Source organism: Chrysemys picta, chromosome 2, assembly GCF_011386835.1.
Source record: "Chrysemys picta bellii isolate R12L10 chromosome 2, ASM1138683v2, whole genome shotgun sequence".
NCBI lineage: Eukaryota > Metazoa > Chordata > Testudines > Emydidae > Chrysemys > Chrysemys picta.
In genome coordinates, this window is record NC_088792.1 from 183,118,219 (window position 1) to 183,133,917 (window position 15,699).

The following is a 15,699-nucleotide window of genomic DNA, read 5'->3' on the forward strand; positions in this document are numbered from 1 at the left end:
CTGCATAAGATCTGTAACCGCCCTCCCCCGCCACAAACTCACATAGCTTCCCCCCCACAGAACAGGAAAACCACCTCCCAGACTGACCAGGGTGCCTAGTGACTGCAATGTGTGTGTGACCTTCTGCTGAACCTGCCCCCGTGTCTGTACCCTGGTAAAGGTGACTGTCCTCTCCAATTACCAACCCCCTTTCCCCCTTCAAACACACTCTCCTCTAAAAGAACATGACGGAAACAGTAATTAACAGAAACGTATTTTTTATTAACAACTACACAGTTAGGGGATGAAACTGGGACGGGGGCTTGGGTGAGGTGCTTTTGGAGTGAAGGAAAGGACTTATCAAATCTTTGGGAATGAGAGCCTTCTGCAATTTGAGCAGTCTGCAGGGGTGGAGTGACTGTTTTCACGGCCCCTACCACCCCTCCTTCTTGGGACTTTGGGTGGGGGGGGGATGGGACTTTGTGGTGGGGGAGGGCAGTTAGAGATAGAATGCAGCAGGGCTCTGTCCTCCTGCCTCCGGTCCTGCAGAACATCTACAAGGCGCCGGAGCATGTCCGTTTGCTCCCTCATTAGTCCAAGCAGCGTTTGAGTTGCCTGCTGGTCTTCCTGCCGCCACCTGTCCTCCCGTTCACTGTGTGATCGCGGTATTGCGACATGTTCTCCCTCCACTGGGTCTGCTGTGCCGCCTCGGCTCGGGAGCAGCCCATAAGTTCTGAGAACATCTCGTCCCATGTCCTTTTTTTTTGTCGCCTGATCTGTGCCAGCCTCTGGGAGGGGGATGCCGGGGTAGCTCGGGAGACACTCGCAGCTGTGGGATAGGAAAAAGGGAGTGGGTTTTTTGTTTTTTTTTTAATGGAGATAACCTATCTCCTCGAACTGGAAGGGCCATTGAAAGGTCATCGAGTCCAGCCCCCTGCCTTCACTAGCAGGACCAAGTACTGATTTTGCCCTAGATCCCTAAGTGGCCCCCCCAAGGATTGAACTCACAACCCTGGGTTTAGCAGGCCAATGCTCAAACCACTGAGCTATCCCTCCCTTCCTCAGAAAGATACAGTTTTGCGAACAATGAATATAGTCTTTCTCTGTGAACAAGACCATGCACAGTACCTATCACATGCGCACTCAGTACAAGGTCGAATTTTCGGCCTTCCCATTGAGTGCCTGGGGTCTTGCTGTACAGATCACACAAGCGGGGCCGGACAACGGAATTCGGCTAGCAGGCAGACATGGTAAGCCGTAGACTTTTGGCTGCTTAAAGCTTAATTTATAGCAGTGCCCTCCTTTCACGGTCCAAGCAATGCTCCTAGCGTTGGCCAGTTCCTGCTGCTGGCAATCCGGCCAGCATGAACTCTGCCCCTATCCCACCCCCCTCGCGGCTGTCCCCGGGAAAGATCCCTGCATGCTGCCCCTGTCCCGCCTCCACCGCATGGCTGTAAACCGCTGGTTACAGTTATGTAAAGGAACAGGCAAGCAGTCCCAATACTAACATTCCCCTAATTCAAAGCAGGTCACCATGAGTGATATCACTCTGATGAGGATTTCGGAGACAGAGAAAGACCGCATGCTGCGTGAATGCCAGCAAACACCAGGGCCGTATGCCGCCATGCTTTGCGAGGCAATGATCCCCGAGTACTTGCTGCTAACCTGGTGCGGAAAAGTTTCCTACCATGGAGGACTCAATAAGGCCGCTCTCCCCAGGAACCTGATGCAAAGGCTTTCACAATACCTCCAGGAGAGCTTCCTGGAGATGTCCCAGGAGGATTTCTGCTCTATCCCCGGACATATTGACAGAATTTTCCAGTAGCTGCACTGGCAAGGACTAAAAACTAAAGCGCCTAGGGCAAACTAATCATGAAAAACCCATTGTTAAGATACCATTCCTATTCTGTTCAAAATAAATGTTTAAAACACTTACCTACTGATCCTTCCCCTGATTCACGGTCCGGGTTACCGCCTTGGGAGGGTTGGTAGGGGATCTCCGTGAGGGTGATGAAGAGATCCTGGCTGTCAGGGAAATCAGCGTTGAAAGCGCTGTCGACTGCCTTGTCCTCCTCATCTCCTTCCTCATCTTCCCCGTCCGCGGACATCTCCAAGGAAGCGGCCGTCGACAATACCCCATCGTCAGAGTCCATGGACAGTGGTGGGGTAGTGGTGGCGGCCGCACCTAGAATGGAATGCAATGCCTCGTAGAAATGCTGGGGCTGGGATCCAGAGCGTCCATTTGACTCTTTGGTCTTCTGGTACCCTTATCTCAGCTCCTTGATTTTCACGTGGCACTGCGTTGCATCCCGGCTGTATCCTCTCTCCGTCATGGCTTTGGAGATCTTCTCGTAGATCTTCGCATTCCGTTTTTTCGATCGCAGCTCCGAAAGCACGGACTCATCGCCCCACACAGCGATCAGATCCAAGACTTCCCGATCAGTCCATGCTGGGGCCCTCTTTCTATTCTGCGATTGCATGGTCACCTGTGCTGGAGAGCTCTGCATCGTTGCCAGTGCTGCTGAGCTCACCACGATGTCCAAACAGGAAATGAGATTCAAACTGGCCAGACAGGAAAAGGAATTCAAATTTTCCCGGGGCTTTTCCTGTGTGGCTGGTGGCTGGTCAGAGCATCCGAGCTCGGACTGCTGTCCAGAGCGTCAACAGAGTGGTGCACTGTGGGATAGCTCCCAGAGCTATTAGCGTTGAATTCCATCCACACCTACCCTAATTCGACATGGCCATGTCGAATTTAGCGCTACTCCCCTCGTCGGGAAGGAGTACAGAAATCGATTTAAAGAAACCTCTATGTCAAAATAAATAGCTTCGTTGTGTGGACGGGTGCAGGGTTAATTCGAGTTAACGCTGCTAAATTCGACATAACCTCCTAGTGTAGACCAGGCCTTAGAGACGTGCTCACATTTCCATAACCATACATCTGACAAAGCTGGTGCAATTTAAGTAAACACACCATACTTCTTGAAAAGTACATACAGTGTAAAGAGAATAGACAATGACTTTAAAAAAATAGTCTACATCTCTTGCCTTTTCCACTTGTGAGGCAGCCATTGCATATAGCAGCTCAGATACATCCCTGGCATAATGCCTCTGATTTACATCAAGGAAGAATTTAATGTAGAATCTCTCTTGGGGTTAGAGCATTTCTGGAATACTGTAACTGTTCAGAAAACAGCTGATAGTCTTTATTGTTCAGTGAAGCAGTTTATTGAACAGTTATGCCCCGTACTCTAGTCCACTCAGCTTTCAATGATACTGTTATGAGCTGGGTGAAACCTTGTAATGGGATTGATTTAAGATTGGCAGGTGTGAACATACTCTTCAATTAACATAACTCTAAGTATAAGCCCCACCTAAAACAAAAGGGTGTGTGAACCCACACAGGAGTTTTTGGCTGAGTATTGTTTTCAGTAGGTGTGTATGTGTGTGGGAAGAGATCTCACAGAAACTGAGGTCAGACAAGAACAGATGAAGTGAGAGAGACAGCCGGAAGGAACAGCTAAAAGCAGGTGGCTGACTCTGGAAGAAACCTGGGGAGAGGGTTTTTTTGAGTCAGGGGTTCAAGCTGAAAAGAGTGTTTTTGGTGCTGTGAGCAAAATAAACTGTTTCCTGCTACTTTATTCCTTCTGTGTTCAGTGAATACATTCTTTGTAAATAAACAAAATTGCATCAAAGAATTACCTGACTACCACCAATTTGTACTCCCAACTGGAACACCACCTACAGGTCCCCAAACTTTGACTAGGCCTCCAGTAAAAAGGGGCAACAATACATTTCATATTGACGTGGGTATCCTATTTTAAATGGGTTAAAGCATTGTGTAAGAAAAAGGCAAGAAAGAATGGATCACAGTGCTTACAGATTTGTTAAATATAAATATGTCTTGTAAAATCAGTTTTCAAATACATTGTTTGGGTGAATGACATTGAATTGGTGACATCAGGTCTTCTGAATTTCTTCAGAGAGCTATATTTAAAATTTTTATTGACCAAAACATGGGGCACCTTCTTTTTCTTCCATCGACTTTTTTTCATTCCAGATATGTGTAGCTGTTGGTTAATTTATTTGTGTTGAATTTGAATTTTTGGCATGTGCTTAGTAGACTTGGGGGCAGTCTACTTATTGATTATAATGTGAATTTTAATCTTTTGTAAAGGCACTTTGATGGTCCTCTGTTATTGTTAACTAAAATAATAAAATAAGCCTACAAAACTTTCAGTGTTTCCAGTTTACCTCTGTGCCAATTAGAAGATTGTTTATGGATTGACTGCTCTGAGGAGGCCTGAATGTTGCATAGCAGGAATGTTGTAGGTCAGGATTGAAGTGTATCGTCAGGGCTGTCTGAGGAAAGCTTGCACAGTGTGGGTGTGGACATTGGATGAAATCCTGCTTCCTTTACTCACTTGCAGAGTCCCACTGCAGTGGGACTATGTGCTAGGTAAAGTAAGCTGGATTTGACATCATTATGAGCCAGATTCTCTAGTCCACCTCCAAGTTCACTTTGCGTCACTGGCCGGAAATCCTCACAGGAGAATTCCCCCATGTATTGGGAATCTTTGCCACAGCTGCCTCCTGCATCAGCTGCTGCTCTACCCCTGGTGTAAGGAGAGGCATGGGGTGGAGTAGGAGGGGGCAGTAGTAGAGCCAAGGTCTACCAAGCCTTATCTGCAAATGGCAGAGTAGCTCCCATTCTACTTGAGTGCCCACCTGGGCGAGGCAGCTGGGAACCAGGGAGCCACAACCAGCTCACTGTGGCTGCAATTCTCTACTACATCCGAGCCCAGCTCAGACATAGAGGAGAATCAGGACTGGTGTGTTTGCAGTTGCTAGTGCTACTTGTCTGTCACTTTGCCAAATTTTGACCATCTTTAAAATTAATAAATAATCTGTTAACTCCATGACCCACATTGAGTCTCATTAACCTCTTTTCTATTTCATTCCTACGCAGTGCAAATCCAGCGTCACAGCCCACTTAGAGCTAGTTGGAAATCTGACCCTGGAAAAGATGAACAACCATTTCTGTCTTGCAATCCCAAATCTAAAATATTCCCCCTCTTCTTTTCCCCTTCTAGTTCCTATTTCCAGCCACATATTTCACTATAGGTACCAAAAAAGCTGGAAATTCTGCATGGTACTGAAGTGAATAACATTGTGCTTAATAGCGTATGGTAAGAGTGTAATACTGTGAAGGTACAGCTGCAGTAGAAGTGTCTGTGTATCTGTGTAAACATATTTTGTAATTCTTTATATATTGGGTTAAGATCTAAAATGTAGAACTAAGTAACAGGTAGGTAGTTCTTGATCCACTATCACAGTTCCAGTGACTCACTGACACAGCAATTACAGAACAGCGTATTATAGATTCTGACTCAGCGAGGTGTTTTGTTCCAAAGGCTTCCAGCAATGGCTATAGTTCTAGCTCTACCGTTATGAGGGACTCATTGTTTATATATGGAGATATACCTATCTCATAGAACTGGAAGGGACTTTGAAAGGTCAAGTCCAGTCCCCTGCCTTGACAGGTTTTTTTGTTTGTTTTTTTTTTTTTGTGTGCCCCAGATCCCTAAATGGCCCCCTCAAGGACTGATCTCGCAGCCCTGGGTTTAGCAGGCTCCAGGGCCGGCTCCAGGCACCAGCCGAGCAAGCTGGTGCTTGAGGCGGCAGATTGTTTGAGTCGGCATTCTGCCCAATCCTAGGGCGGCACGGCCGCTTTTTTTGTTTTTGTTTTGTTTTGTTTTGTTTGTTGTGCTGCTCCGGCCGCCCTGTAGGGGGCGGCGGCACGGAGGACGGGAGTGCCCTGCAGCAAGCCCGGCAGGGCAGTCCGCGTCCTTCCCTCCCAGACGACCGGAGCGGCGCGGAGCCTCCTGGCAGGTGGCGCACCGGTCGGGTCCGTGTGATAGCGCCCCGCTGAAGCCCTGGCCGCCCCCCTTCTCTATCTCTCCCCCCCCCCGCTCCCACCCCCTCCCCCCTGCTAGCTGGGGCACGTCTGCAGCGCAGGGAGTCCCCCTGCACCCTGGCTCCGGCCGCGCCGTTCTGGCCGCCCCGGGTTTTTCTTGGTTTTTTTCGCTTGGGGCAGCCAAAAAGCCAGAGCCGGCCCTGGCAGGCTAATGCTCAAACCACTGAGCTAGATTGTTATGGACGGCATGGTAGCATAAAGAGACTGAGCTAAGGATAATGGAATGAGGATTGGACTTGGTGAACCTTTAAAGGAGAGCTTTGCTTTGGATAAGCACCCAGAAGTCTGGATGCATGAACCGTAGCCCATTGCTTGGGTCTGCAAAATTGGGCTCAAAATCTAACAAGAAAGGCTCTTCTTATGGTATTTCAGGACGTCACTGTCAGACACAACCAGGAAGTATAGAGGAGTCTAGAAATTAAAAATAATTTATAAAATAACCTAGTCTTTTTATATCTCCAAAAAGGTTTTGAATGGGCTCAGTTCCATTTTTCTGGAGAAAATTATATTTTTTTCTCATTCACACATGCACGCATGAATACTGGACCTGATTCTCCATTACCATAGTGATTTACACCTGTGTAAAGTGAGTGCATAATGCTGTCATTCTGATTTGCCAACGTTTTACCATTGTTTTTCTCTGGTGAAAATAACTACACACATTGCAGGCCAACAGAGAATCAGGCATCTAGTGCTGGGAACACTCTCTAATGTGTACTGTGGCTAGTCCTGCACCCAGGGTTGTATAACAAATCAGTTCAGAACTCTGAATAGATTCCAGACCGTCTGACTCTCTGTCCTGCGCTTTCATCGCTGCACCCCATTTTTTCTGTTTAGGAAATGGTAAGAAGCTCTGAATAAAATCAGTATATTTACTTTCCACCATTTCACATTTCAGAATTTGAAATGCTCCATTTAAGTTAATGTGAGGATCATGCAACAGAATAGTCAAATGAAATTATCCCCAGTATTGTGCAGTATTTTTTAAATGTACCAGTCAGAAAACAAGCACAGAAGAAGGTTTTTGATCAACATCTAGCAGTTCAGCCGACAAGGGTTTTCATCCAGATATACAATACACAACTCTAAAATGAATTAGGAACTACAGGTAGGTTAGAGGAAGCTCACTTAACCAAACCTCTTAGATAGCTTTACATTGGATTATTATGTAAACTTTTTTGCTACTGGCATTGCTTTTGGGGAGTTTCAGCTGTTTTCTTTCTGCAGGTTGACTGGATCAGAGTAAGATATTAATGAACGGATGGACTCTGCTGGTAAGATCGGCCATCACACCATGACAGCTGACATGTCAGAAGCTGGGGGATTGTCTCTGGAACCTCTAGTCACTTGCAAGCTATGTCTCTGTGAACATTCTCTTGATAAAATGACTACTCTTCAAGAATGCAGCTGCATCTTCTGTACAGCGGTAAGCAGAGGCAGCACCTTAACTAAGAAATAGAGTAATAGATTGTGGGGGTACAAGGGACCTATTATATTGTTATGGCAGGAGTCAGGCAATGATGTCATTTAAGTCCATCCATGCCAATACAGTCCTGGAGTATTCTTGCTACTGCTTTGTCCAGTCTTGCTTAAAAGAATGTTGATATTAATGAGGCTTTCATCAGCTTGGAATTCTAACAAAGATACACTCATAGCCAATAAAATGCATATTGGTGGAATCATAAATTACAGTAGGCCACCTTCTCTTTTTATGGTTAGCTGAGCAAGTAAACAATTCATATTCAATCAGCATCTTTATTTTTCCTGAAGAAAAATATTAATACCACCAGAGAGTTCTCTTTTTTAAATGCTTCTTCCCCATAAATATTTTATAGATGGTGTAAAGAAAATAGGCCCCAAACTCTTCAGGTGCAGTCATATGTGGAGGTCCCTGGTAGCATTTTTTGTCAACTAAGTGTTGTTGTTTTAAAAATCTAATTTGTCAGTAAGGCTGATTGAGGTATAAGAACATAAGGTTAAGTGGTTAAGAGGTACAAGATTAAATGACTTGATAAAGGTCATACAGTGGTCTACCCAAAATTAGACCTCAGTATTCTACTGGCTTCTTTGCCACTAGGCTAAACAAGACCTTTTATACATGTATAAACTGTAGAGCATGCGTAGAGAACATTGGACGATATTTTTTTAACAAATGTCTTTATTGATTTAAAATCAAAGATACAAATCTATTCAGAAGAATAACTAATTATGGGTAATTACGAAAGAAACACTTTACTAAAATAAAGATCTGTACTACTATATCATTTCACCTCATAAACCAGATTCTGATCTCTGTTTTGTTGTATGAATCCAGAATAACTCTAATAATTTCAACTGAGCTAGTCTACATTTATGTCAGGGTAAATAAGATCAGCATCTAGCTGCATGTTTTATAATGGACAGTATTCAATGGACTGAAATAGAATCTGTGAATGTGGTTTTTAATTACCAAAAGTCCAACTGCACTGGGCTCATAAAGAACTATAGAAACTTCTAAAAATGACCATTGCTGTATCTCAAAATGTTACTGCAAATTCCAATGTCAGATGTTTCAAGGACTAGAAATGATTTCCACGTCCAGTTGGGAATGTGGGATTGCCCCTTCCCAGGGCTATAAAACTCCTGTGTCTAGTCCTGCAGGGATCTGAGATACCAGATTTCAAAATAGAGTTTTCTCTTTTAGATGTAGAAAAGCTGCTAGTAGCCAAGTACCAACAAAGTCATCCTACAATGCTACACATAAAACCTATTTTGAAATTGTATTAGAATTCTAAACATTTTAATGAGCCAGTTGGAGGAGTGGGTGACAATGACTATTCCCATTAAAAGGGTTTGAAGCCAGGCTGCCTTTGAACAATGACTAAAATTGCCCAATATAGCTTTTCTCTCTATAAAATATACCTCTTGAAAGGGTTAATAAAGAGCACCGTGTATACCAAGTTTGGCTATCTGGAAACAGCTGAAGCCTTACAGAAAATTATGGAAGAGTTTGTAGCCTAGTAGTGGTCTCGGAGATGGGTTTTTTCTCTGCTATCTGGTAAGGTCCATGTTGCACTGGTGGAAATGATGACAGCTGAAAGCAATTACTGTTAGGGAGGATGCAGGCTTTGTGGGGAATCTAATAAGCAGTGGTGCAAGTAGAAATCATTTCTTGCCAGTATTGCACTCATGGGAGGGACACAAGGGGGGGAGCACGTGACCTCCCCATGTGATGCTCCATGTAACTCCTCCCCACCCTCAGCCCAGGGTCCCCACGCTCTCCCTGTCCCCTCCGACACCCCCCCTTTCTATTTACAAATATCAACATGCTTAACTTCTCACTTTCCCCCCACATATGTAGTATTCAGTCTGTTTATATGGAATATGGGAGTTGGGTGAGGAGCCATTTCAGCATATGTATGACTTATTAAAAGACAAATTTTAAGTAGAACTGTATCTTAAACTGCTTTATGGTATTGTACCCAAACATTGCATTTCAATGGGGGATTCAACTTCCTTTATAGGAACAGACTTCTGAAACTCTTACCAGTCCACAAAAGTGGTCCATAGTCATGCAAATAGTCCCATTGTCTTCAATGGGATTGATCAAATGATTAAGGGTTTCCAGGATTAGGTTCCAAGTTTGTAAATTGTTCTGGATGAAACTGACAATGCCTGAGCTGTCATATTAGAAGGAGCTTCATTTGAATAAAGGTGGGCAGATGTATGATAAGTCATAGCTCTGTTGCTAAGATGAGGAACATATTTTCAGCAAAGTTCTTGGCAGATTCCTGAGGCAGCTGGTTTAAGGCCATCAGTGTCCGGCATTATAATCTTCATTTATAGTTCTCTCACCCACAAAGATGGAAAATGAGGCACTTGTTTTCTTTGTTTTGCTGCTCCAGTTAACAAAATGCATGTTAGACTAGATTGGGTGCAAAGAAGAATTCTGTGTACACTGGGGACAATACCTGATTCTTGTAAGGCTGCAGAACAGGGCTGACATCAGAATCCAAACATCCTCTGGTCAGTGCAAACAGAGGCATTCTTCTAATGATTTGGACTTGATGTGATGCAGTATGGATGTCATGGACAATTCAGACCAATGAGGAGAAACAGAATAAAAAACATGGTTTAAACACCTTCCGCCCCCCCCCCCACCTCTTCCCTCTTGAGGACTCCTGACCAACATAACAGCACAATACATATGCTAACAAACTTAAACAAAGCCTTTGTTTAAGTTTGTTAGCATATGTATTGTGCTGTTAAAACCATTTAAAGAATTAATGCCCTCCCTAGCAGCGTTCTGCTCCTTTAAGGAGCAGATTGCAGTCCCTCCCCTGCTACAGAGGATGGGGGGGACTAGCCCCGAGTCTTTCCAATACCCTGTACCCACTAAAAATCTCTTGCCGGTAATGCGTACTGGTGGGTACCACTGTACTTGCACTCCTGCTAATAAGAATGTCAGAATATCAATGCCAAATCCTGCTTCAATCCCCTCTTCAATTTTTTTTCCAAATACTCTGATCTTCGGTATTATATGAATGAGTTTAACTGCAAATGACATGCCTGCTAAAGTCACCAACCAGCTATTAATTTCAAGTTGTATGCTACTCACCAGAAAAAGGTTTGAGCTGTCTAATATCATGCACAATAACAGACCAATCTTGCAAAAACAAAAGATAATTTCACATCCTAGCTTCTGGGTGTTGGCACATGTTTATGCAGCAATGGTATGACTCATCATTCATGTGATCTTATGTTTTTGAGAAGTGTGTGAATTAACTAAAATGGAAAATGAGAGAAACAACTGCTACTATAACAATCCATGTGTGATGACACACATACTGGTACAATAGTTCTGTGTAAAGGAGAATAAGATTTCCCCTTCTAAGGTCTGGGTGACTTTAATAGACAAAGCCATGCAAGTGAGAGTACATTTAACCTCTCATCTATTTTGAACTATGGTGAGAAGAATCTTCTACTTTGGGTTTCATTTCAAAGGGTGTCGTGAGAGCCCAGCTTGAGATGGGCCCTGAAGCCATTCTATCCTGTTGTCTTTCCCCGATCTCAGTTTCCTCCACTATACTGCTGCTGTGTGCCACTGAGCGCGTGCGAATTATTGCAGAGACAAAGGGGCTAGTCATTTTCCCAGGACTCAGCCCACAGACATGGAGACATCTTGATTTATGAAACACTCTGTGCATCTGTTGCTTGATCTGCAGGTGTTTGAGAGAGGAGAATTTTCAGCTGTAGCTAGTGCATCCCGGGCAGCACTGAGCAGTACAATGGAGGAAACGGATGTGAAAAGACAGCATTGTGCAGCAGTGTGTGTGTGTGTGTGTGTGTGTCTCTCTCACACACACACACACACTCTCACACGCGCACACACACACGCACACACACACAACTTAAAAACAGGCGAGAGACAACCAAAAGGTGGAGGTGGAGAATGAAGAGGAGGAAAGAGACAACACAGGGCGAGGGAAGATTTCTACCTGGATCAGTGTTGACCTTCAGTCACACTCTCTTTTCCACACATTGTTTCTCTTTCACACAAGAAAATAATGGCCCATCTCCAAAATCCACACACCTGTGCCCCACTGAGATAATAGTTTTCAGTTCATAGCAGTAGTTAAGGGTCTGATTTCCTCTTGCACCAGTGTAAATCTGGAATAATTCCATTAAAGTTAATGGAGTTTACATGATGTAAAACCAGTGTAAGATGCCAATTAGATTAAAAAAATCCAAATATTAAAGGCCATCCTCTTTCCTCTTGCTAATTTCAAGAAAAGATTCATTCCTTCTCCCCACGCACCACTTTCTTATACTCCTCTCTTTAGGTATAGGCAGATCAAACATTCAGTCCCTGTGCCGCAATGCCCCAATGATTTTAAATAAAGCTCACCTCAGATTGTTTTCCATGTCTAACCACCAACTGTCATGTTGTGGCATTTGGGTTTCTTTCCAAGCTTGAAATGCCTCTGAATAGCTAGTACATAAAAAACGTGATAAAATTGGCATATATAAAATAATACTGAGCACATGTTCAAAGCACTTTATATGTTCAAAGAACTTCGCATACCACCCCTTTGAAGTAGGTATTATCCATTTTATAGATGGTGAAACTGAGACAGAGACATAAGTAAATTGCCCAATACCCAGCAGTAAATCAGTAGAGGAGCCAGGCCTAATAGAACAAAGGTGTCTGGACTCAGTCCTTAGTCCAGAAAACACTGGGACCAGCTCTAATATGACATGTCACTTTGTTCATGACCTCAGGTATATTCACTCTCTGGCACTTAATGATAGCGATCCCACCACATTTGGGGTACCAGAAGCCAATATGTATTTTTACAGTATGGCTCTCCAGACTTTGATAGCATAAACAAATCAATTTAAAATTGCATGTAAGAATGGTGGTTACTATAAGCAGATCCAATGAAGGAACAAATCCCAATAACTGCATTTATCATGTTGGGGGTAAGAAAGAGCCACTACATGAAATACTTGTTGTTATGGAATGATGAGCTAGAAAGCAGCATATACTGGCCTGTGGTCACACTTGCCTGTTGATACTCAATTGCTTTCAACGTTGGTGTGCCATTTGTGGCCAGATGGTCACCAAAAAAATTTACACAGCCACTGATTTTTCTGACCACAAGACCACAACGTGCTCATCAAACTATAAAAGGATTTTTCACTCTTTTTGCATGTGTCTTACTCCGTAAGAGTCTCTTATAGGGCCTCATCCATTGTCCACTGGTGTCAATGGAAATGTCACCAGCAACTTGAATGAGCATTGCATCAGGCCCTTAAATGTTAAGCTACAGAGGTGGAAAATAAAATGGTGCTGATTTTTTAACCGCACTTGTTAAATCTATTTTGACAAATTCTTTAAATTGTGTATTTTATAATAGCTGACCATATATATACCAGGCACTTGAATAACATGATAAGCACATTATAAAACCTTAGATAAATATACCTATTATTCCACACACTGCAAGTACTTTTGAATGTAAGTGTATATGCACTGGCACTGACCAGGCACATCTGGTGCCAGGCTGCAAATCCTTATTCACTGTAGTGAATATTCATAGGGCTCATCTGAGTAGACCCATTGACGTCAATTGCACTGCACATGGGTATGCATTGAACAACTGGGTTCTTTATGAATGGAAAGAATTAAAGAAATAAGCATTATATCCTACATGATAAAAATAGATAGTGAGTACAATGGAGCCTTGCTCCCTGATTAAAGCCTCTGCATGCTACCACAATACAAATAGTAAATAAATTGTAACTTGTGGAGCTGGTTGGGAAGTTACTCCCCCCCCCTTTTTTTTGTTTTGTTTTTGTTGAAAACTTTCTTTGACTTTTTTTGGTTTTAATCAAAAGACTAAAAACTAAAATAATAATAATAATTAAAAAATCAGTTTTTGGCATATAAACATTGAAACATTTTAGTTTAAAATGAAAAATGTCAGTTTTGTGGGTTTTTGATGAAAAATTGATATTTTTTTCATGAAAATGTAAGTTTAGTTGAAAAATCATTTTCGGTCTAAATTGTTCTGGCAGAGCATGTTCAGTGAGTTCTCCTAATTATTTTGCATTTCCACTACCTTACTGTAATGTTAAGCACTGATCATACCGTGATCCCAATCACAATCTTTTAAATGATATAATAATTGCAGTGAAATTTTGTAAAATTACATAATCCAAACTCACTACCCAATGTTAACTAGACACAGGGGTCAACAGTACTGCCTATAGGCCATGATATTGAAAAGGCTGTACTGATTTCCTTCCCACCCTCATCCTTTAACTGATGTCTCCTTTATTTTCCTTAATCCCAAACTAGATATTAAAATTTGTCACGTCAGGTTTGTGGTTTCCTTTCCTGTTTTCTATCAAAAGCAATAAAGGTTACAATTAGTGAGCTGGAAAGCTTTGTACAAATTGGAGTTGAGAAAGTTAATAAAACACATTGAATGTGCTTGATGTACTTGAAAAAGCAATATGCAGTAATGACTGGGACCAGTCTTTTGTCTGTGGCAAGGAGAAGATTATTTGAAAGTGGCCTTGAATAGAAATATGGATTCGTAGTGAGAGGAGTACAAGTGCCCTTGTCGTGTCATTGCCTAGCAACGTGAGATTTAAATACATTGCCTGAACTAATTTAAAAATCTAGAGGTAAAAATGTGCAACTGTGCTAATGCCCTATATAGACTAAAGCCCACACTAAAAACCTTTATCTCTGGAAATATTTTGTTTAATCCTGAAGCTAGAACAGTTCCTATGGGAAGTGCTGTACTTATTCATAGTTACTATATAAGCACCTATTTCCAGAGGTAGATTGAGAATGTTATCATAACAACTCCCTCTAGGCTGAAATTTGCATGAAATATTTTACTGCAAATGAAATTTTGTATGTTGTTAGTCCAGGTTATAGGACAGATCTTTCCAGTGCATCTCTTAACAGTTTCTTCGTTTCTGAAAACGAAACGTCATATTGTCATATTGTCTCCACTTGAGCTGTATGTATATAATGAGTATGTATCTCCCTATGTATCCATATGCTCCCTCTCTCTCCTTATATTTACGTATATATATAATAGAATATAGTGGAGTGTTTATATTAGACATATATACCATAATATAATCTCTCTCTCTCTCTCTCTGTATATATGTACATAAAACAATATATTTAATCAAAGCACTCTTATAAACTTTAACTAATTAAGCTTCACAACATCCTGGGAGGTAGGTAAGTATTTATTATCCCCATTTTATAGATAAGAAATCTGAGGGAATGAGAGGCTGAAATGCACTTATGGGCAGAAAAGTGGATCTGCAAAAATGGCACATCTTGCTCAACAGATTTGCTTGGTCTTTGTGTGTCTTTTGAGCCATAGCTGTTGCTTTAATGAGAAAATATTTTGTCCCCTTCTTTTTTGGGAAAGATTTTTCCAAAGCACTAAGCATTGGCCTAACTCTGTTTCCACTGAACTTAATGGAAGTGCCTCTGACTTCAGTGGAAGCAGTTAGGTTAGCAGCAAACTCTTTCAATAATCCCCCTCTTAAAATGTATCTTACGTCTGTCACCACTGCAAAATTATGGGAGAGGGAACTACATTTTATTCTAGCTCATGTATCATGAACATACATCTCTAAATTCCATTTTCTGATGATAATATGCAAGCCAAGAAGAACACAACTTGACCAGGATGAATTTGCAGGTCTGGCAGTTCACATTTTTTCATTAAATTGTCTCTTGCTGAGAAACAATGCTATTCTTAGGAAGTTACTTTCAGAATAGAGGGTAAACATGTTTTGTGACTTGCTAATGTCACACACAGGGAGAAAGTGGCAGAGCCATGAATACAACCCAGAACTCTTGACTAGCTGTCATGTGCACATTTCTAACCACTGTTTCCTGTGTTTCTGCAATGATCCTATCTTTAAAGAACTGTATTTACCTGTACACGTGCGCGCGCTCTCTCTCTCTCTCTTTGTAAGATGCCTTAAAGGGTTCTAATTTTCAAAAGGGGTTGGATGTCCACTGCCCACTTCTGAAAATCTTGGCCATAGTTTCCATACACAGGAAATTGTATGTTTAATGTATATGTATCAATAGATTTTCATAACTGTGGTGTTTGTCTAAGCAAAAAGTACACATTTTCAATGGTTTTGTCAACTTTTGATGTGTTTCTGGAAATGTTTGTATGATGCTGCAAATGCAAATACGTATTTTACTGTATACA

At 42.3% G+C, this 15,699-nt stretch overlaps 1 protein-coding gene across 7 annotated transcripts in view; it reads left to right on the forward strand.

Moving 5' to 3' along the window:
- The window catches only part of RNF144B (ring finger protein 144B), a 130,961-nt gene that overhangs the window by 82,515 nt on the left and 32,747 nt on the right, over nucleotides 1–15,699 (forward strand). For 6 of the 7 annotated variants that reach the window (XM_005302873.5, XM_065585093.1, XM_065585090.1 and 3 more), the window contains exon 2: nucleotides 7,181–7,379. The exons of the other annotated variant lie outside the window; for it this stretch is intronic. In XM_005302873.5, coding sequence (XP_005302930.1) covers nucleotides 7,215–7,379 — 165 coding nt within the window. In that variant the 5' untranslated portion in view covers nucleotides 7,181–7,214. The remainder of the gene's footprint in view (nucleotides 1–7,180; nucleotides 7,380–15,699) is intronic. 7 annotated transcript variants of the gene reach the window in all.